This window comes from Leuresthes tenuis, unplaced genomic scaffold (genome assembly GCF_036924035.1).
Source record: "Leuresthes tenuis unplaced genomic scaffold, fLeuTen1.0.hap1 SCAF_22, whole genome shotgun sequence".
NCBI lineage: Eukaryota > Metazoa > Chordata > Actinopteri > Atheriniformes > Atherinopsidae > Leuresthes > Leuresthes tenuis.
This window is the reverse complement of record NW_027325376.1, coordinates 25,962,541-25,985,618: the sequence shown is the minus strand read 5'-3', so window position 1 is coordinate 25,985,618 and position 23,078 is coordinate 25,962,541. Positions and strand designations below refer to the sequence as shown.

Genomic DNA, 23,078 nt, shown 5'->3' with positions numbered 1-23,078 from the left:
TAATGGATCATCTTGGCAGCAATCTTTTAATGCCAAATGTGAGTCCAAATTTGGAACAGGGACTTTATACGTTCCAGTTTAATATGCTGCTGCATCAAACTGCAGCCACTCATTAAAAAGGTAGAAACGTCAGAGCAAACTTGTATGGGGGAAGGGTGGCGGACGGAGAAAGGAAAGCGGCTCGCACGCGTCTGCGCGCGCCCTCTCCCTCCTCCCACCCAGCAGACCGCTGACTCCTTGGCTGTAGCAACGCGGCTGCTTCTCCATCCTCCTCCTCTCCCTCTTCTGCTAGTGACATCGAGTCCGCAGGAGTCTTTTGTGTCTCCACTGGGGCAATTGTTGTTTCTCTTTATTTCTTTATTTTGGATAAAAACAATTTAAAAAAAACGCACCACTATGGAAATGATAGGCAACAAGGAGCGACGAGGGGTGAATTGTAAAGGCTTGCTGAGGAAGAATTGGCTTCTGATTGCCACGGTTGTTTCGGTGCTGCTCGGTATGTGGAAGCTCCTTAATATCAGTTTATGTATTTAAAGAAAAATACATACTTTCATTCATGTTATTTCTTAAAATGTTATTATTATTAAGATATTATTTAATTTTTTACTAATCTTCCTTACTGTGTTATTTATGTTATCTCATCTTTTTTTCCACCGTTCTTGCTCTCTTCTGTCAGGGTTAGAAAAAAAGAATTGGTCTGTTTTGCATCAGCTGGCTGGGCTAAACAGCAACACTATATGTGATTCTTGTCGAGCAGAAGGTGGGGTGTATTGTATGAATTACATGTCCCAGCAGTGAACATTGGATGGGTCTTTAGTGTGGTGTTGTGGGAGACACAGCCTCTGTCCTGTGTCTGGATATGTCTCAGTAAAACGTGACCAGACTAAGGTGATGACTGTGTGTGAGTGTGTGTGTGAGGAGTCCCAGTACAGAGGCAGCACAGCACAGTGCTTCCAGTGTATACACACAGGTGCTTGAAAGACTGATAGATGCTACATGCTTTTTCATGTTTTGGCAGGGCCCTGCTGGATGAATCCAGTGTTGATATTTGCTTCTTGCGTTTTAGATTTTATTTAAAGATTATAATTCAACAATTTTAGAGATATGCTTATCTGTGATTTTTTTCTTTCTTTTTTTTTTTCAAAAGGTACTGTAGATGATCACATCTGTGTTCAGGGCAGAGCTGGAGTCAGGTCATGGTTAGCCCATATTAGCACAAGACCTTTTTAATACCAAAATACCCCCTACCAGAACTATTAAAAGCCCACAAATAGACAGTTACATAACTGTATGAGTCAGGCATATCCATGTTCATGTATGAGAGATTATCCGAATAAAAAAAAAATCTGTATACATCTGTTGTGCCAAAGGCTGAATTACTGACCACCCCCACTTGACCCTCAAATTACAGGTTCAATAATCAATAGATTTTGTTATCTTAATTCTCTGCAGTTTGTTGCTTTTAACCACTGTATAATGTGGCTGTGTTTTAAAGGAGTGGCAGTAGGGCCCAAACTTCTCATTTATTTCCCAACCGCTTCTTTGTTTTACTTCTATTTGAGAGGCTAATCTTAGGCTTTGAGTTCAGTTGACAGTATGCTGGATTTGTCTGCATCTTTTTACTGCAACTTCTAAACTGATTTATGGATGGTTATTCACAACAGGGATCAAAGACAGTGGTATACAAGAAAAAAGTTGGTCATATTGTAACTAAAAATTTAGTTTTAGGAGTGAGAGAAGGAGAGTGATTTCTCATGGGGACTGCAGCAGGCAGCTTAGATACTCTACTTACTCTTGTTAAGTGGATGTTTAACTATTTTTCACTGTGGCAAAGTCACTGAATCAGACTACATTATCTGACCTTCAGTTGTTTTTAGTCATCTTTGGGCCCCAAAGATTGAAATAATCTCAATTTTAGCCAATCCTGCTGTAGAGATTCAGCTGGTTCTGTGTTTTTGGAAAATACATTTCCTCTTATTTTGCAGTAGTTTTAAAAGTGGAGTTTATAATTTGAGTCCATATCAGGTGTTTTATAATAGGGAAGTTCCCAGTGATACTGTGTTTACAGGGGTTTTAATGTCCTGCAAGTATAGGGCAGAGGTTATATGCTACAGCAATAAAGTCTGTCATCTATTTGAGATTTTTAACCTTGATTGCCTCATATTCAATCAGCTTCTCTCATTTTGTATTTTAATGGTATTTTTTATTAAATCCCAGATAGGCACACATTGCAAACACTGATTTGATCTGTCACATGTACTGGTCATTTCGACAACAAACTTTTTACAGGTTATTGTTGTGCAATAGTCTCCACTTAAGTTTTGTGGCTGACAAAAACATTATCATTGAACTGAGAGGAAATTTCAGCTGAATTTGTATGTAGGGCTGTTACATTGTAAAACATCAGGGTGAGTTGTTAAGTCAAGATGATCTGGCCTTCACCGTCTACTGCCTGAAACCCTATGCTGATTCTTATCAGTGGTTCAGTCCTACCCGTTTTCCTCGTGTCTATACCTGCGGAGATATCTTGGAGAACTCACATTCACAACTTACCTGCCTGCTCACCCTCTGACGGCTCAGTTCCTCCTCACCACAGCCAGTGCCTTCCCCCACGAAGGAAACTTCTGACCTGATACATAAGGAGAAACTAATTTACTTATCTCAGTGGACATACCTGGAATTTTTTAGGGATATAACCAAGCTTGGATCAACCCACCTCTCTTCTTTGTCAGCGGTTCAGACCACATACCTTGATCACTTCCGTGACCATCACTCCTCTTACAAAATAAACCACTTTTGCTCACTAACTGTTTTTGGTGTTCTGCTTTAGAGTCCAACTTGCATGGGCTCTCATGAACTGTGACAAATTTATTCAAAACAATAGTGACCTGGAAAAGATTTGTGTCCTGTTTGCTTTTAGGTTTTATGCTTGAACCGATTACCACTATACACGGTTAGAGTTGTAGGACTGTGCTTACAGTTTAATTGGAGAGAGAACGATATCAAAGAGTCAATCATATCATTTTTCATGCCAAAAGTAGCATTTTAAACATTGAACATTAAATCATTTTCCAGTAGCAGTGAGTTAACCCTCAGTGATCCGAGGGCTACAACAAATACATAGGTGGAGTTCCGTTCAGTATTTTCCATTACCTCGGAGATAAGACTGTAAGCTACTATAACATAAAGAGATGATATGCTACAACCATGTCTGATAAGCATGACTTGCTGAAGTCATCAGGCTAATTTATGATTTTTGGGATGGACGTCATCACCATATATCGGTACTGAAAGTGGGCTGACCACTGTCTTGCACATAGTTCTTACTGTCGGTAAACATGCGTTTCTGTAAAGAAAACAAAAGTTGTCAGGTTGGTCACGTCACGTCAAGTCAAGTCATTGTTCATTTTGTTATCATAATTCATGTCAAGTCTTGTTGTTTTTGTTAAGTGTTTTGGTATTTTCCAGCTCAGTTGCGTCTTTTGTTTGTTTATATTTAAATAAATCAAGTTTTTCTTTACCAAATATGTGCATCCGGGTCCTAAAATCTTTGCCAAGCTACACCACAGCTCACCCCGTCGTGACAGCACCCATGTACTGCGTTCCTATTAATGGCCCTTGGAACTAAAGCCAATAATTAAATGTGACTACTACTGAGCCATATGGTGCACAATTGAATGCAGATTAAACACTTTCTCATTGCAATCAAATGATTATAAAATATTATCAGTTTTTTTACCAGTGTAAAAAGAGTTGTAGAAAACAACAGAGAAAAGAATTGCAGTATTGGATGACTCCATGCATCCTTGGAGATTATTGTTTGAGAAAAAAGACAATAGGTGGTTCACTCTTAATTAAAACTATTTAAGTAGTGTCAAACATTTGTGCACAAAACCTCTTTTTGTTTATTCAAAACTAAACCAACATTTCAATATACAAAAATAATTTTCTCTGTATTTTATAATATCAAAACACAGCTAACTCACCTTACATCAAATCATTCTTTAAAAACAGTAGAATATTAAGTAGGGAAATATTGTCAGTCATAACACAAATACTTTCTATATGTAAAAAGAGTTGATGGCATTACAAATATTAAATTATTAACATATATAAATTTATTCTTTTACTGTTAATTTTTCTGTAGAGCTCTTAGTATGTATTTTTTGGCAACTTAGAATCTAAAAGATTTTAAGTTTAGAATTCTGTTTAGAATGTGTTAATTTGGGGAAGCACTGTAGGCATCCTCAAATAATTAAATTTTAATTTCTAATTCTGATACCTTTGAATTTTCTTTATATTTCTTTTGCAATGAAAAAGAGATTTGATATTCCTGTTTGGTCATTATTTTCCAAATATCTAGTCCAATCTTTTTTTTTAAGTAATCAATAAAATCAAGATCTTTAAGTCATGATGTATTAAATCTCCAATGTCTAGGTGGTGTGGTTCTCTTATACACCAGAGTGATAGAAACTGGTGCGTGATCACTCATAGTGATGGGCTGTGGCGCAGATGGGATTTTTGAACTGGGGGGACGATGTTGATGTATCTGTGATGTTTGCGGACGGGATGTGGGGGGACGGATCAGGATCATTATGAATATGGGGGGAATATGTCCCCTTCGTCCCCAGTGCCATCTGCGCCCATGGTAATGGGGTGGATTTCTGTTTCTGGCATATTACTTATAAGCAAGCTGGGAAATAATCTGATCTAGAATATGAGTGGTGTACTGGATAGAAAAAGATGTAAACTCTGGGAGTGGGGTAGTGGGAGCGCTATGCATCACAAAGACCAAAATCATTCATGTATTGTTTTACAATATTTTTGAACTGCCAATTTCTAAGACATTTTTTAGATTTTTTTTAATTCAATTAAATTCAATTCTATTTATATAGTGCCAAATTACAACATTTATCATCTCAAGGCACTTAAATAATATAGTCCAATTCAAGCCAATTGGAATTCAATTCATTGTAATCATAATCCAATGAAATTCATATAGAGCCAATTCAAAAAATAATATCCTAGCTAAGAAAACCAACAGATTGCACCGAAACTTGTCTTCAGTCCAATTTCCCGTCCTGAGCCTGAGGGACTGTGGAAAGGAACGACTCCCTTTAACAGGAAGAAACCTCTGGCAGAACCAGACTCAGGAAGGGTGGCCATCCGCCTCGACCAGCTGGGGTTTGAGAAGACAGAAAAGAGGGAAAAGAGGGGGAAAAACACCATAACGCCATTCAAAGGATACCTGTTGGAACAGGGAAACATATGTTAATAACCATAATAATGTCACATGTACAAAATATAATTTTAGAAATTAAACAGAGGGAAAAAGAGAGCAAAGTGAGGAAAGGTGTGACAGATGAGGTCCCCCAGCAGTCTAAGCCTATAGCAGCTTAACTATGGGATGTTTCAGGATTACCTGAGCCATCCCTAACTATAAGCTTTATCAAAAAGAAAAGTTTTAAGCCTAATCTTAAAAGTGGAAAGGGTGTCTGCTTCCTGGACATTTACTGGCAGCTTATTCCACAAGAGAGGGGCCTGATAACTGAAGGCTCTGCCTCCCATTCTACTTTTAGAAACTCTGGGAACAACAAGTAAACCTGAAGTTTGGGAGCAAAGTGCTCTGTTAGGAAAATATCTTACAATGAGATCTTTAAGATATGATGGAGCTCGGTCATTAAGAACTTTATATGTGAGGAGAAGAATCTTAAATTCTATTCTGAATTTAACAGGGAGCCAAAGAAGAGAAGCTAAAACTGGAGAAACATGATCTCTCCTGTTAGTTCTCATCAGAACTCTGGCTGCAGCATTTTGGATCAGCTGGAGGCTTTTCAGAGAATATGTGGGACAGCCCAATAATAAGGAATTACAGTAGTCCAATCTTGAAGTAACAAATGCATGAACTAGTTTCTCTGCATCACCCTGAGACAGGATGTTCCTGATTTTAGCAATATTACGAAGGTGAAAGAAGGCAGTCCTAGAAACCAGTTTTATATGTGCGTCAAATGATAAATTCTGGTCAAAAATAACTCCAAGGTTCCTCACTGTAGAACTAGAAGCCAAGGAAATACCATCTAGAGTAACTATATAACAAGACAATTTCTCCCTGAAGCGCTCAGGTCCAAAGAGAACAACTTCAGTTTTGTCTGAATTTAAAAGCAGACAGTTCTGAGTCATCCAGGTCTTTATGTCTTTAAGACAGGCTTGTAGTCTGACCAACCTGTTGGTTTCATCTGGTTTCATAGATAAGTACAGCTGAGTATCATCAGCATAACAATGGAAATTTATGCCATGCTGTCTAATAATGTTACCTAATGGAAGCATGTACAAAGTAAAAAGAATTGGTCCAAGCACAGAACCCTGAGGAACTCCATGACTTACTCCAATGTGTGAGGAAGATTTTTCATTTACAAGAACAAACTGGAATCTATCAGATAAATATGACTTAAACCAGCCTAATGCAGTTCCTTTAATCCCAATAACATGTTCAAGTCTCTGGAACAAGATGCTGTGATCGATCGTATCAAATGCAGCACTGAGATCCAACAGGACAAGCACAGAAACAAGTCAGACTACTATCAGAAGCTAACAGGAGATCATTGGTAACTTTCACCAGTGCTGTTTCTGTGCTATGATGCACTCTGAATCCTGACTGAAACTCTTCAAACAGATTATTTCTATGTAAATGATCACAAAGTTGAACTGCAACTATTTTTTCAAGAACTTTAGACAAAAAAGGGAGATTGGATATAGGTCCATAATTAGCCAACACTTCTGAATCAAGAGTAGGTTTTTTAAGTAAAGGTTTAATAACATCATGTTTTTAATGATGGTCTGTTTTGTGTGACAGTACAGCTGGAGGTTTCAAACACATCACTAATTGTCTGAAAGAGGAGATGTGTAGTATTTACAAATGGAAGTGATAAAAAATACTAAATAAACCTATATAAACTGTGCCCCCTGAATTCAACATGACATTATGTCACTGACCTTTGAAATAATGTGATGGCGAGAGTTACCCAAGCAGTTGCAATTCTGGATTCATTTAGTGACAAAATGAGCTTGTTACTGCTGCTTCCAGCTGCATGCTAACAGTCAGCCAATATCTGGGCACTTTGATGAATCTTTATTCTGTTAGTTAGACTGAGGAACTCATTTAATTTGACTGTCTTTTGACGTTTCAGGGGTCAGTCTGGGCGTTGTGGTCAGAGAGTACGCATCCCTCTCCCATCTGCACAAACAGTATTTTGGCTTCCCAGGAGAGCTCCTGATGCGAATGCTGAAGCTGGTCATCCTCCCACTAATCATTTCAAGCATGATAACAGGTAAGGCTAAGAACAGACATGACAAAGCAACCACAAAGAAGAAGCACACACACAATCAAATAAGAGCGTGTCACAAAAAGATCACATCTAACATGCTCTGTGTATTTCAGTGAGAAGAATGTGGGGTTTTTAATATTATTTGAATACCATATGCTTTGAAAACAGCAATTTTCTTCTTTCCTTTCTCTCTCTGTTTTCCTTTTCTGTTGTGGATTTTAACTGAATCACGAACCCACTCCAATTAAAACAGTTACAGTGTATAAATCATAGGGTGCAGAGATGGATGGATGACACTGCTAGAAATAGTTAGTCAGCAGAGAGTGCTCTTGTGTCAACTTGACCTAATCCCTGGTAAATAAGTTAAACTTCTGTTTGCAGTAGTGGCTTCACAATACAATAAGAGATAACATTTAGACTTGGTTACTCAAAAATTCTTGAGATTGAAAAGCTCAAAAAACACAGTAAAGGGCTGGAGTTGTATCACGTGTGGATAACCAGCGATCTGGTGACAGAATAGCTGAAGTACTTAAGTCCTCAGTGCACAGCAGCACCACAGGTGAGTCGAGTGAGCAATCAGCCAGCCGTCACAGCCACCCCCAGGAGGTCCATGACACAGCACCGGGAACACAGGAAGAACTCACAACGTAAAAAGATGACAACAACAACACACATCCTCATGACAACTAAAAATCTGTGGAATCACTGGCTAGCTTTCTACCAAGTCTTTAAGTTTGGTTGTTAATGACATCTGTAAAAAAGATAGTTGAATTAAACAATGTTTGTGTAATGGCATCTACCCAGCCTGTAGAAGTGGGCTTATTATATGTTTCAGGGCGTTCAGATTTAGTTACAGAGTATCTTTCTCTTTACCAATATTTAATTAGTCTTTTAATACATTTTCAAGCAGGTCATACAGAATTATACATATCTGGAGGAACTGAAAATTTGATTAATATTTGTAAATAAATGTGTTAGTTACAGTTAATTTTGGAGACCAGATTCATGGTGGCAATGTGCATTGTAAGGTTATCTGAGCATGTGCATCTTTTAAAGAGGGGTTCAGTCACATGACTGGTTCAAGTCGCACTGCACTCTCATCACACATTGTACAGCTGTACAATACTACACATTATAACATAAAGACAGTATTAATGGATAAGACACTGCCTCTAATCATAGGCGGATGGACTTTGCTGGCCACGAATGCTTACGTGACAGTCACAGCTCACTGCGATCCAGACTCAGGGGAAGTTGACATTTAGGTCCAGTGTGCTAAGGAGTACAAACAAGTGGAGTAAGTAACACTGATCATAATGCACAATGTTCTTCTGGGAAATCCTTCAAATTAATGTGGATGTTAATTAAACATATACCACCCACCCACTTAAACATACTGGTAGGTTGCACACTTGACATAGCAATAGCAATCGTTGGCCTCAGCAGAGCAAAGTGCCACTAGAAAAACTGTTTTGGAACACAACAAAAAGCCTGAGGCATTGGCCTTCAAAATCCCCAGATCCCAGTTTGATCCAGACAGGAATTTGTCTGAACAAGCTCGGTCCACAGAGGCCCAGCCCACAGGACCCAAAGGATATGTTGCCTGCGCTTGTTGTCAGACACCACAAAACACACCGTGAGGTCCTCTGTTCATTCTCTGATGGTTGAAAGCTGTTGTGACAGCAAATGGGACGACACAGTGAAGTTTTCAGGCTTCAAGTGTTGTGCTGATGTTCTCATTAACTGTCTATTCTTTAATGTGGCAAATTATTGTGATTGTGTTTTTTTCCAGTCAGACTGAATGAATTTTCAATCATGATACAAAGCTTTATTTTAGGTACAGTTATGCTTCTTGTTGGCAGGTGTTGCAGCCCTGGACTCCGAAGTGTCAGGAAAGATAGGTCTGAGAGCTGTTATCTATTACTTCTCAACAACCATCATTGCAGTTATTCTTGGTGAGTTTATTTTTTTAAATCTATTTAACCTTTTATAATGCAAGTTACAATATTTGGTCCCTTGTGCATGCTTTAAAAACGGAAGTCTCAAATGCCTTGAATAAAGTCATGGGACTTTCTCCAGCCAATCAGCAAAGGGCCAGGCTACTTCCAAATAGGTGATTTCACAGACTTTTATAGTGACTCTGATCAAAGTAAGTAAAAAAAAAACTGTCTTTAATAGCCCCCAAATCACAGTTGATTTGGTTGAAGCTTTATATTTCCAAGTATTTGAGTAAGTGCCCTTTAAAGGGTTAAAGAAATTTCTTCACTTTTGTTAGTTTGGAGTCAGTCAAAAAGTGTTTTGTCTGAACGTAGTCAGTGATGTTTTTTTTATTTTGGATTCTGAAGCAACCTGTCTGTCAGCCCTGACAATCTAAAATAAAATGACTGTAAATCATCATTGAAGTGTACTAAGTGATGTCATTCTTAACAGGAATTATTTTGGTGATGACTATCAAACCAGGAGTTTCTCAGGAACCTGAGCACATTGACAGAACTGGGACCACTCCCAATGTTACTACAGTTGACACACTCTTAGACCTCATCAGGTAAACCTCTCACCATGAGAAACTGAAAATGATTGTGTTTGAATTAAAAGAGACTGCTGTGGTATGCATCTCACAGGTAGTTAACATTCTTGTGGTGTTCAGTCAGTTGTCATTAGTACTAATCTTAAACATTGTATAGGTAACACTCTGTAGGAGTGACAGAATTCTGCCATACAAACTCACTTTATTCAGAGTTAGATCTCTGCTTTGACCGCATCACTCCTTAGACTGTTGGTTACTGAAGCCAGTGTCACATTCTATCAGGTTAATGTAAAGGTTCACAAGTCTGAAAGAGGCCATAGCTCCCTGCACAGGGACAGGAACGTCTTGATGTAATGTACAAATGGAGCCAACAGTGTCATCTGTATTACACAAATAGAAAGTGACTCTTGTTGTGTGACAACTGATCAAATAAAATGTTTGTGAATTAGATATTGTTACATCTAAAATAAAACCTGTTAATTAGAATTTGCAATATTGAAACTTATTGGAGTAAACAGGAAGAGACATATGCTTTTAGATGATTCGATATATTTTGCAGTATAGGTTGTACAGCATGTACTGAAATCCTAATTCTCCTCAACTTTCCTATTGCCATTTCAGGAGAGGACAGCTGCAAAAAAAAAATCAGATTTTTAGAGTTGTGCTCAATTTAAAAATCTCTTTTATCACAACTTCTTTATGGATATGAAAATGGTTTCCCTCTAGACATTTTGACTTGATTAAGGAATTGTCACAATGACCAACCTATCAGGAAATGATTGTGGCATACATCATTATCCTTGATTGGACCCTGATTTAGTCTCTTCTCATTAACAGAAACATGTTCCCTGAAAATCTGGTCCAGGCTTGCTTTCAGCAGGTAAGAGACATTCATTCTACTTTCTACCCCATTAATAAACCATTTAAATCTACATCAGGCTCTGGTGAGAAAGGAACATGTAGCCATGTGAATGTATATCTGACATTATGTAATGTGCCCAATTTTACTCCAGTACAAAACTAAGCGCAAAGAGCTGGAGCCTGTGAAAGTTTTAGTCAACACAACCACCACCACAACCGCAACTCTCACAACCACCATCGCGGCAGCAGTGGAGGTGAGTGTGCACACTATTCTGTTCATCAACAGTCAGTGCCTTAATGATGATGTAAGCCACATTTACACAGAAGTTTACCAGTGTCATCACGAGGGTTTTGATCCATGTAAGTTTTTGTGTTTGTGAACTGATTAAATCACTAGTTTGTTTCTTCCCTTGGCAGAACATTACGAAGGACTATAAAATCATCGGAACATATTCAGATGGAATCAATGTGTTGGGCCTTATCGTGTTCTGTGTTGCTTTTGGCCTCGTCATTGGAAAGATGGGAGAAAAGGGTCGAATCCTCCTGGAATTTTTTGATGCACTGAATGAAGCGACCATGAAACTGGTCCAGATAATTATGTGGTACGTAGAAAAGACAGACTTACAGCTAAAGCTTTGCACACACTTTGGATTTTTTTTAAATTAAATCTTTTAAATTAAACTTATCCCAGCTGCCATTGGGTGAGAGTCCAGGTACACCCCAGACAGGTCACCAGAGCCACACATACTCACTCCTAGGGACAGTTTAGAGTCACCAATCAACCTAACATGCATGTTTTTGACCAGTGGGAGGAGAGAACCCACACATACACAGGGAGAACATGCAAACACAGAAAGGCGCCAGCCAGGAATAGAACTTGGAACCCTCTTGCTGTGAGGCGATGGTGCTAACTACCACACGGCCGTGCAGCCCTTGAGCAGGATCATCTATAGAAAAATATTTCCTCAAGGAAAATTTATTAGCTTTTGTCAGGGTTTTCTCTTGCATCACAAAGGATCTTACCAGACTATATCAAAACTCATTGTGCTGAGAAACAGCTATTTATAAATGGACCTTGAGCAAAGTTTAACCAAGACCAACATATAATAAATACAGCATAGCAAAAAGATTTATAGCTCATGATCATTAACCAATAAGCTCCTATTCCAAGGATATGTCGTAGAATAGATATGTCTTACATACACGTTTCAATGGTGCACAGTAGTGCTACACGTGTTGTGGTGGTGTACATGAGCTACACGAGTATGCTGGTTTTCTTTCCATATCAGAGAAGCATGTAAGAGTAGAATTTCTACTCTTTAAAATCATGTCGTATTCCCAGAAAGAAGTTTTTTCCTTATTGTAGCATTGCATTGTCCAAACCAGTTGCCCATTATCTTGGCAGGCTAAAACAACACAATTTGCATTCCTATTCTAACAGATTTATTATCCATTCATGACCTTCCATGGACACAGACAGTCACTTAGTCAAAGAAAGCTTTTGATCAATTTAAAACAGGCTGCATAGCAGAACTCTGTGGACCTTTGGTGGGCATAATATTCAAATACATTTTAACACTGTCATTGTGAAAAACTATATGAGAATTTTAATGTGCAAATATTCACACAACTGTCAAATTTTGACTTTTAAAATGGTTTTATTTGTTGAGCTGAAATGCACCTCTAACTTGACATGATTTTTCAGCTACATGCCTGTTGGGATCCTGTTCCTTATTGCTGCAAAGATTATTGAGGTGGAAGACTGGGAGATCTTCAGGAAGATGGGTCTTTATATGGTTACTGTGCTGAGTGGGTAAGCTGCTCCATTACTTTGTATCTGCCTGTTTCAGACACTGGGATTTATAGTTGGCATTTGGGCCGATTCTCCCTCCAGTGATACAGTAAAAGCTGAGCTCTGGGTGAGCACTGATAAGGGCCAAGGACATTTGAAACTGCTCAACCTGCAGACGCAGTAATGAAAGCTTTGCTCATGCCTTTAAATCTAAGCGACATCATTAAAGACTTTACCGTAAATCCCCTCCTCTTGGGTCAAAGTTGAGCTGAAGTCTCCGAACAGTTTATTTGACACGTTCAGGCTTTTTTAAACAATGCTCACCCTTTCTACTAATGTTCTTCATGCAGCATGCAATCACTGTAAGAACTCCAGATAAACCTCTATGAAGCTTTTTTTGTAGAATCAGTGTAGCTTAAATCTAATGAGAAGTTAAATGACATTTAAACCGTTACCTTTTAATTCAAAACCTTTTATCAGTTTATGTGCCTTGGCCGTAAACCCTCAAGAAGTGATGTCATTCAGCCATTAAAGAGCTTCAGGCTGTCATCACACTAGTGAACATTGTACTTTTTCAAAGAACTGTGCTGAAATTGTTGAAAGAGGGGCATTAAGCATTTAGTTAAGTATTTTGAAATCTAAATTTTATCTGTAAATCCAGCCTTACAATCTCAAAACACAATAACACAATAACCTATCTGTAACCAGAGGCACATCTCAGTCAACCAGACAGGAGCGTACTCTGTACAATACCCGTATTAAGAAAAAAATGGAGAGAAAAAAAAGGGACAAACCCTAAAACAGAGAGAACATTAATTTATTTTGCTTTTGCTTTTATCTTGTACAACTATTAACATGCTCTGTAATGCTCAAAACTGTTTTTTGTCTCAGTCTAGCTATCCACGCCACCATCTGTCTGCCACTCATCTTTTTCATTATTGTGAGGAAGAATCCGTATACATTCACACTGGGAATGGCTCAGGCCCTGGTGACAGCCCTCATGATCTCCTCCAGGTCAGCAACAAAGTCATTGTATTTCCCCCTTCTATCAATCAAAGACCACAAGGTCTGCTGTGGGGTTTATTGTCTTCCCCTCATAATGTCTTTCAGCTCGGCTACCCTGCCTGTCACTTTCCGATGTGCTGAGGAGAACAATCGCATTGACAAGAGGATCACCCGCTTCGTGCTCCCGGTGGGTGCCACCATTAACATGGACGGCACAGCCCTGTATGAGGCGGTGGCCGCCATCTTCATCGCTCAGCTGAATGACTATGCTCTGGATGTGGGCCAGATTGTTACCATCAGGTACATCACTGACACTCAAGGACATTAGGATATAAAACAATAAACTTCATCTATACCATTGACTAAGACAGACACTTTTTCTCTTATTGTAGAGGCAAAAGGGAACAGGAGATTTCTGACTGCAAATTTAATCTGCATGTTACTCAACATTCCATATTACTCAAGACATTTGGTTTTTGACTGTGCTGTCCTGGTACATAAAGATGATTTGTTTCAGACCAAGGAGTTTAACTACTAAAAAGACTGAAGACACATTTTTGTTTGTGCAAAAGAAAAAGGGAGCTCTGACACTGAGCCCTGTTTCCATGACAACAGATGAAACCTCTGGGCCTCAGGCAGGATTAAGCAGACATTTGTCCCCTTTTATTTCACATAATTATTGAGTGGAGTCTAAACAAGTGCACAAGTGAGCATACCTCTAATAGAATTTGTAATGACAGCAGTACTTGACTAACAATCACCCCACACATTTGTTAAAAGCTTAAAAAAATATGTTACCTCAACATGATCTGACAATGTTTTAAGGAAATACTTGTGATGTCATTATTGTTTTGCTTTTTCAGTCCTCAAGTGCCCCCATAAATGTTCTTGAAATTGGGGTTGAATGACAGTAGAGGAAAGCTAGCGTTAGGCATGTCACAGTTATCAGTTAATCATATAACTATGTTTGTTGGAGATGGTCATGATTATGTCTGCTTAATTGGCATAACTGTCTTAATTCACCTGTTTTGGATATAAGATTATTAGCAGGTTAATCCTACATTTGAGGCCTAAACCTAACTTTGTGGTTTTAACTCAGAACCCTAACCCCCCACATGGTTAAGTACAAAATTGATAGGACAGTGGAAAACTTTCTATGGGATGGTCTTACACTCGGCTGTCCAACATGGCTAGACAGTCACTTCTCGAACCAAAACCTGTACATCTTCATGTAGCCACATTTCAATGAGTAGAGATCAAATGAAAGGTTTAAATCAATTTATTGGTGTTAAATAGTCAGAAAAGTTTGATGTACAAAGATTTTGGGTTTTAGACTCGCTGTATCAAGGCAGAACGTGACGTGATGGATCATAGTTTAGTTTAATCCTAAATGGCAAGAAAGAGTGAATTAAATGGATCTTATCTCCCATATTGAACTTTTGCCAAAGCGACATATCAAACATCAACACCATGACAAACGTAATGATACCTCAAATGTCGGCTTATTACAAAGGGAAGCATAAGATGTGTTCTTGTGTAGAGATGAGCATCACCACGCAATCCTTGAAGCTTTTCTTGCAACATTTAACATTGCAGCAGCTTGAAAGAAAGAAAAAAAGGTGGAGCATGTCTTTGAAGAGTGGTGTGCTCCAGCTCCTTTATCAGATTGGAGTTAATTCACCATACTGTTACTGCTATAAATCTCTTCACTAGAATTCATCAGAAAATATTACTTTTTTTTATCATCCACTAAGAAATTCATGGTCTATCTTACTTGTCCTTGTTTCCCCTGCTGAGATGTAAAATTAGAGACACTACTCATCCTGAGACAACTACACAGTCTTCTTTTGACAAAACCTTAGGTGACTAAAGACCTTCTTTATTTATCAAATTCTCTAATGAAGTAGATTCTCACTGAATAATGCTTAATGAATCTGACAGTGTGCTCACTTTTGATACGTCTGATCCGGTTTTGGATACATATCATTTTTGTTTCCAGAGTGCCATACACAGCTCCTTTAGAAGCTTAAATCCAGCCATGATTTGTCAACAATAAAACCTGTTTTTTCATTAAATAATAACCTGATTTTTGACACTGTCACTTAGTTCTGATGTCAGGTTTCCCACAATCACAATGCTACCGTATTTTAGCAATGTTTTGGTGAAAACTTGAAGCACAGCTGTACTTTTAACAGGGAAACAGTGGTCACAAGTTGAATTACTTACATTACATAAACTTGTTTTTTTTATGTTGTGTACAATTACTCTTTATTCAAGGAAGAACCAACTTCTCTAACGTTGCTACACAATTGAGTTGCTTTATTATGAGACCTATTTCTAAAACTGTGCCTTTTTATTTCAGTATTACAGCAACAGTTGCCAGTATTGGAGCAGCAGGAGTCCCTAATGCTGGGCTTGTCACCATGGTGATAGTCTTGACAGCTGTTGGATTACCTGCAAGTGATGTCACTCTGATAGTGGCTGTTGATTGGCTGCTGTAAGTGCTTGTTTATATTTTTTTTTATGACAAAACCAGGGCTGCACAATATCAGAAACCAGCTGAAATTGCAGTGAGAGGTGAATGGTATAATATAATAAAAAAAATAGGACTTGTACTTTCTAGTCTAACTGACCACTCAAAGCGCTTCACTACATGTCACATTCACCCCACTCACACACATTCATACAGCACATCTTAAGATACTTCATACACATTCATACCCCAGTGATACACTGGGAGGTGGGGTTCAGTGTCTTGCCCAAGGACTCTTCGACATGTAGCCAGAGTCAAACCACCGACCTTCCGATTGGTGGGCGACTGCTCTTCCTCCTGAGCTACAGCTGCTCACAGCAGAACTGTAGCCTTTCCTCAACACGCTATTTAACCAGAGAGATTAAACCAGATGAAACCAGAAAAACTGGTGCATGAGTGGGAATGGGCCTAACCATCCAATAGCATTTGCCTCAGTGAGGAAGGCAAATGTGGACCTTTAGAAAGGGCGGTGATTGTCCCTGCGTGAGCATCTACGCAGAAACTTCGTTTCTCCTGGTCAGACTTGAATATCTGTGATGTAACTGAAATCTCTGCTTTCGTACATATTAGATTCAATATTTTTTATATTGTGCCAATTCACAGCAAATGTCATCTGAAGGTACTTTAAAGAGCAAATAAACAAGTTTACTTGCACTCCAATTATTACAGTCCCAATTAAACCATATCATTATTTATCCAGTCTAATTAAATCAAATTCAGTATTATTTGATCATTTTTGTCAAACATTGTGCAGCTCAGTGAAGCAAATGAATAAATTGATTATCCACCCTAATTGTCCATTTAAAAAGAAATAAATCCAGCTTTTTTCCATTTTTCCCATCTCATACTTCACTAATAAACTTTACATGCAGAGCAGTATTCTATGATAACAGTCAAATTAAGCTATGCAGAGTATTGAAATGTTTACATCTTATTTGCAATATTACACCCTACCAGAGTTTTCACTGCATCTTCTGACAGATGCTGCTGCTTTACTACCCACCCAAAGACACCAGGTCTGCTTTTTTTCTTTTTCTTTAAGAATATAGTATTATATTATATATACATACATATTATACATATTATATACAACACACCTGATTCAGATCAATGCCTCATTCGCTGGTTTGTGCAGAACTTAACAATCTTTTGAAGAGATCCATCTAATCTGAATCAGGTGTGTTGAAGCAGGTAAACATCTAAAACCTGCAGGACAGCAGCCTGCGAGAACTGGAGTTTGACATCTCTGGTGTCGAGGGTCATAATGTAGGCACGAGTCATTAATTGGACTATGCTGTGTAACATGTAGATAGGAATGTGACTTCTTTGCCATATCTACAATTTATATATACAACAATTTAATTTGTGTTATTCAGAACATGTACACGTACATGTTGACACTGTGAACCTGCACGTCACTCACCAGTAACAAATTGAGTTTAGTGAATATAGTTTAAAAAGAAAAGAAAGAAATCAAAGATGAAACATCTGAGTCATTTATGCCTTATCAGACATCTTTTATTGATTAGTTTTATAAAATAACCTTGTCAGTTTTCCTTTTTTAAAAATGATAAATTATATGGCAGTGAAGTTGCAGCATTGCCATTTTTAATGAATTTTGTTAACATGGCACATCCTGTGATGGGATTATTGCACATGCATACATCACAACATTAAAACAATATATTGTGCAGCTCCAAATGTGGTCTGTTTGACCTTCCTTTCTCATTGTAAATGTTTAAGAGCAATGCTGATTTACTGTAACTGGTGTTTCAGGGATCGGTTCCGTACAATGGTCAACGTTCTGGGCGATGCTTACGGAGCCGGTATTGTTCAGAAACTATCCAAGAGGGAACTAGAGAGGATTGATCTGATATCAGATGTGGACGTCGCCAACCCGTTTGCTCTGGAAGCAACTATGGACGACGAGGAGTGCGAGAAGAAATCTTACGTCAATGGAGGCTTCACTGTTGACAAGACGGATGCAATCTCCTTTACAGAGACCTCCCAGTTTTAGCTTCCAGCTGGCTCAGAGGAGCAGTAAAAGTGCCACACTGCTATGGCTGTAACGTGGAAAACCTTTCATCATGTATCAGCTCCATAAGGAGAGCAAGAAAAACTATCCAACAAGCCCATCCAAGCTCTGTCATCAGCAATAGCAGCCTTCATTAAGCTAAGTCAACATAACCTCCCTTCATTTTGGACATTTATAACAAACACTAGATATGGTTCAAGTGCTTCCTTACTACACTGAAACTGTGCCAGGATTAAGAAAAGTCTGTTTTCTTTTGAATAATAGCAAGTTCTTTCTTGATAAGACTCACTCAAAGTAAGAGCTGTTTCCGCGCGTGTGTGTATGTGTGCATGAGAATGTTATTTTTGGATGTATCTAGTGTGTGTGAGTGTTTTTTTTTTTTCCCAAAAGAGAATATATTAGTGTAAACTGAAAATCCGATGATTAGACGATAGTATATAAATGTTTTGAACCTTTTGGGTGGCTGTTGAACATCTATGTACCATGATGCACTGCTTGTATATTGATATGATTGTATATCTACATGTATATTTAAATTGTGCCAAACGTAAAGATTTTTTTTCTTTCTGTTTTTTCAGCCAAGCTGCATGAGGCAATATGTTAAAGAAATACTAATCGCTGGTTGCAAACTCATTTTTGATGGGAACCTCTGAGACGAAGACTAGTTCATTGAACACTGTGAAATTTAAAAACATGCTTTTTAGAGCCAGCTCAATAACATTTATTGATGTATTTCGAAATATCAAAAGATAAAAAATTGTGTCTTTTCTTAGGAAATGTGGGGAAAGCTTACAGAAAACTCCAAAATGCACGTATTCAAGCCCTATGTAATTTTTTTCTGTAATTGTTGTTGGAGCATCAATGTGTCTTTCCAAGTGCTTTTTTCCCCAATTTAACAATCATATTTTTTAATGTGGTCAGAAATCAAAATGTGTTCAAATGCTCGTAAAGCACTGTTGGCTCACCAATCACTAAAACTCTTGTCATTAACATGTTTGTTCAAAAAGGATACAATTATGATCGAATGATCAGTGGAAATCAGCTTTTTCAGGTTGAGAGATCTCCAAAGCACCACAGCAGTTTTGTCTTTTACTCTCAATGGGAACGATAGTACATTAGCATCTGAGCATCATTAAGTTGCTTCTATGCAAAGGTTAATCTTAAACAAAGGATGGATTAGACATGTTTCCTCTCACTGAATTGAAATAACCATTTAATCTCTAACTAAACAATATTGTGTGTTCATTCCATTCCATTTTTTATCAGCAGCGTTTACAACGCATCTATGGAGGCAGGATGTTAACCCACAAAAATCATCATACCTTGCTAACTTTTCAACTGATTTTTTAAGATGTTCGTTTATTAAAAATGCCAAATGTGTACTTATATTATAGGAAACTTGGCTGAATTAAAAAAATATATGTTTTCACTTTCTTTTCACATTTAACTTGAAATAATATGAGTCTTTAATCTATACAGTGCTAAAGACTTCCAGGCTTTATAGTGAACTGCAAAAAAGCAGCAACTATCAGTTTTCAGTTTCGTTTTTGGTTTGGTTCTGCAAAATATAATCCCTAAAGAAACATCTTGGCACTTTACACAGTAATGATCTGAGAAACTGATGTAATAGTTCACCAGTTAGATCTGCTTTTTTTTTTCTTTTTTTTCTGTGCCCCTTATTATGATTTCTGTGTAAAGCATGAATTCCCTGTCACCATCTCAGAAACCTAACATAGTTGCCGGATACTGTGTAAACAAGACATTTCAGGCAGCAAGTTGAAATATCAACCTAATCATGGTTTTTTTAAGTCACTAATTCATTTTTTTACCTGGTTGAATTGTGACAAATCTAAGGGAAAAAATTGAAGGCGTCATAGTGAGGTTTTTTGCCACTATCTTCTGCCAGAACCATTTTAATACACATATGCATCAACTCCAGAAATCTCTAGAACTTCAAGAAATGAAGCACCTTTTTCCTAAAAGATATATGGTCATTTTGTATTTTGATTATTGCAGTGGAGATTGCTGGTCCAAAAATCTCAATTCTCTATTTAACTGGTTTCAGATTTATTGACTGCAAAGGCAGCTGCATAAGATTGATACAATTTCAATACCTGGAAGAGACCACTCCAATCTGACAGATGTTTTAGCATAACATATAAATTACCATTCAGACTGATGGATTTGATTTGCAGTGACCCTTCTCTGTTATGGAGAGAAAAATGCCCCCACAGAATAGCAGAGGCTTTGGATCTCCTCACTGTAGGTCAGATTCATAAGTTCAGTTTTTGCCTTTAAATTGTCACTGACCTGTATGTACGATTTTGGTTTTCTTGCAACCTTATTAAGGTGTTTTACTGTAACTTGTTTGTTAGTATTTTGGAGAGTCTAGAGGGACACTAAGGTTCACAGACTTGTCTGTAGATTTGATTAATAATGTTTAATCGTAGAATGCCTCTTTTTGTGGGTACTGATCTACTGCACACGTCAAACCTGGTTAAGGTTATTCAAAAATTAAACAGGCAGGGCTAGGAATCAGAACTGTATAGTTAAATAGTGGATCTTTGAATTATATGTGCAAAACTGGTGTTATAAATTCTACAGGGGATGATCGGGATCATGGATGTGCTGATAAGCAACATGGAACTGTCGAAAGAGACGGGAGAAAAATCACTTTCAGTGAATGGAAAAAGGTCGCTTAAAAAAGAATCAAATTCTTAACCAAAGATTGTCATAGTATAGTGTTGGTAAAGATTGCCACAACATGAAACAAACACATTTATCAAAATCAAAGCGATTTATTAATTTTGAATGTGTTAAATCAAGTACTCACTTGACAACAATAATCAGGAAAATTCAATCAATGAGTTTTAATCAGAAATAAAACACTGAACGATCATTTCTATAATGAGAAATAGAACTATATTCTTAAAACCATAAAAGTTTAAATTCAGTATCATTGGAGTGACAGACAAAACAAAAAATATGGACATTTAATAGATTAGATGACTACAGAAATACTGATTTGGGATAGCTAAAAGGAGAAGATTATATCTGCTCGTCTTAGTTCTGAGTTGACACTATGGCCAGAGGAAGCTGTAAAATCAAAGCTCAACTATTTTCTGACAGAAGAGAATAAGAATCTTCTGGAACCAGGGATGTGTTTAATGTATGTTTTGCTAAGTTAGCCATTACCTTTTGACAGTACGAATGTTGGCCTAATGATGACAGTTAGGTGCCATAAAGTGCCACAGTGTCAAAGACAGTAGATGCTTTGCCATAAATGTCTGCAGTCAGTATGCTAATGCTCTGTATCTCTGTTGTTATTTAGGATGGTCACAACAGAAATGTGGTCTTGCGCTCTTTTATAAATGTATGTCTGCCTGTAACTGTAAAGAAGCTGCGTACTATAAAGCCTGTGCATATGTGTACTTTAGCTTGGAACAAGTTTAAGTTGTTTACGTGGTGGACTCAACTTGAAACTCCTATACATGACATGGGATTAATAACAATATCACAAAGTCTTCTTTAAAGTCTGAGTGAAGCATCTCTAAAATTTCTAGAATGCAAAACACAAGACTCTAGTTAGCCATCACATGCTAAAGTTAGCTAGGAGATCTATGTGATTTGTGCATAGCCGACCCAAAATATACCTGTTTTATGTGCATTTTCAGTTTGCCCGTAATAACAGGGTGAAAGCAAAGGGTGAAAGCAAAGAAAATCTAAACTAATCTTAAATATCGCAAAGATTTTATGTGCTGCTGAGGTGAAATTGGCATAAAGCTAAATGTTAACTTTGTGAGTAAGTGATGATGTAGCCTACACTGATTTTACCGTCTGCTGAGGAGATGGAAAAAAAGCTTCTGACCAAACAGTTCTTTGAATTCACATTGGGGAAAGTGTTTCAACCCAGTCTCACAGCAAAACATGAAACAGTCGCAAAAACATAATCTAATCATGAGTATAAAGACACACTTTTTGCTGTTTTTTGTGCTAATGGACACAAAAATAACTGCATAGAGGAAAAGACCGCATTTTGTGAAGTTTTCATGAATGGACAGTTGCTTTGAAAATATCAGGCAACAAAGTCCGTATTTTAAGTTAAAGAAAAAACTGTGTTTCACTCCTGTTTTAACTATGAATTTTTGCAATAACTTCTTAAAATGTCAATTTTGATTTCAGTTGCTGTTTCAGGTGCTCTTTTTCATATTACAAGCTACTTGGTTATGGTTAGGAAAGCTTCATGTGCTTGGGTCAAAAGACTGTGATGGTTTGCTAAGAATACAAAACACATTGGACACATGAACCACGTGACCCACTGAAATGAATTACTTTGAAAGTTGTGCTGGGTGGCACAAAAAGAAACTGAATTTGAGGTCATCAGCACAAATTCAAAGTTTTCTGTTTTGTGACTATTTTGTGTTGTTTGCCATGCAAAACAATACATATAAGATTTTTTTAGACTTCTGTCCTGCTCCCAAACACCAGCAAGAGTGTCAATATTTAATACAATACAGTTAAGTGAAGAAATACAGTGAATTTAACAACAACTGTAAATACAGCAACTGAAAATCTTTTTTATGTTCTAGTTTTATTTACATGTAGTTTACAGAGTGCTGTTAGGTTTAGCATTATTTCTTTGGGAATTATATATTGAGCGTTTTTATGCTGAAGGCCATCACTTTTTCCCAAGGCCAACATTTTAGAATCCATTGCATCTGAAATTAGGTCTTAATCATGACAACTTTATAATTACCATGTACACTAACAAAAGGGACTTATTTGAGATGAAATATGGATGAAAGAAAGTGCTTGTTTAGTTTTCTATATAAATCTAAGATAACTTGCAGATAAACTTTCTTTAAAATGTTCTATCCCACATCTGAAAAGCACACAATGATGGCATCCACAAACTCTTCTCCTGTACAGGTAACACTTTAGCACCTATGGTATATGAAATAACATGTACTACGTTATGTGCAAGGAAGCAAATAAAAGAC

At 37.6% G+C, this 23,078-nt stretch overlaps 1 protein-coding gene across 2 annotated transcripts; it reads left to right on the top strand.

The window, feature by feature from the left end:
• Nucleotides 1–247: 247 nt before the first annotated feature.
• On the top strand, nucleotides 248–23,078 carry slc1a1 (solute carrier family 1 member 1). 2 transcript variants are annotated; one of them, XM_072376721.1, is made up of 12 exons: nucleotides 248–496; nucleotides 7,188–7,328; nucleotides 9,188–9,280; nucleotides 9,756–9,870; nucleotides 10,690–10,732; nucleotides 10,866–10,967; nucleotides 11,131–11,315; nucleotides 12,419–12,526; nucleotides 13,397–13,519; nucleotides 13,616–13,810; nucleotides 15,873–16,007; nucleotides 17,820–23,078. In XM_072376721.1, the coding sequence occupies exons 1-12, from the start codon at nucleotides 397–399 to the stop codon at nucleotides 18,058–18,060; spliced, it is 1,581 nt and encodes a 526-aa protein (XP_072232822.1). In that variant the 5' UTR covers nucleotides 248–396; the 3' UTR covers nucleotides 18,061–23,078. The 2 variants fall into 2 exon arrangements, with proteins under 2 accessions (XP_072232822.1, XP_072232821.1); XM_072376720.1 differs by having other exon boundaries at nucleotides 13,397–13,810.

What these genes read in the sequence shown, in the direction of transcription:
- slc1a1 (XM_072376720.1), top strand. Translation starts at nt 397, where the DNA reads ATGGAAATGATAGGCAACAAGGAGCGACGAGGGGTGAATTGTAAAGGC. An exon ending in TCCAGGCTTGCTTTCAGCAG is followed by an intron (nt 10,733 to 10,865) that starts GTAAGAGACATT and finishes ATTTTACTCCAG; the next exon opens with TACAAAACTAAGCGCAAAGA. An exon ending in ATGGTTACTGTGCTGAGTGG is followed by an intron (nt 12,527 to 13,396) that starts GTAAGCTGCTCC and finishes TTTTTGTCTCAG; the next exon opens with TCTAGCTATCCACGCCACCA.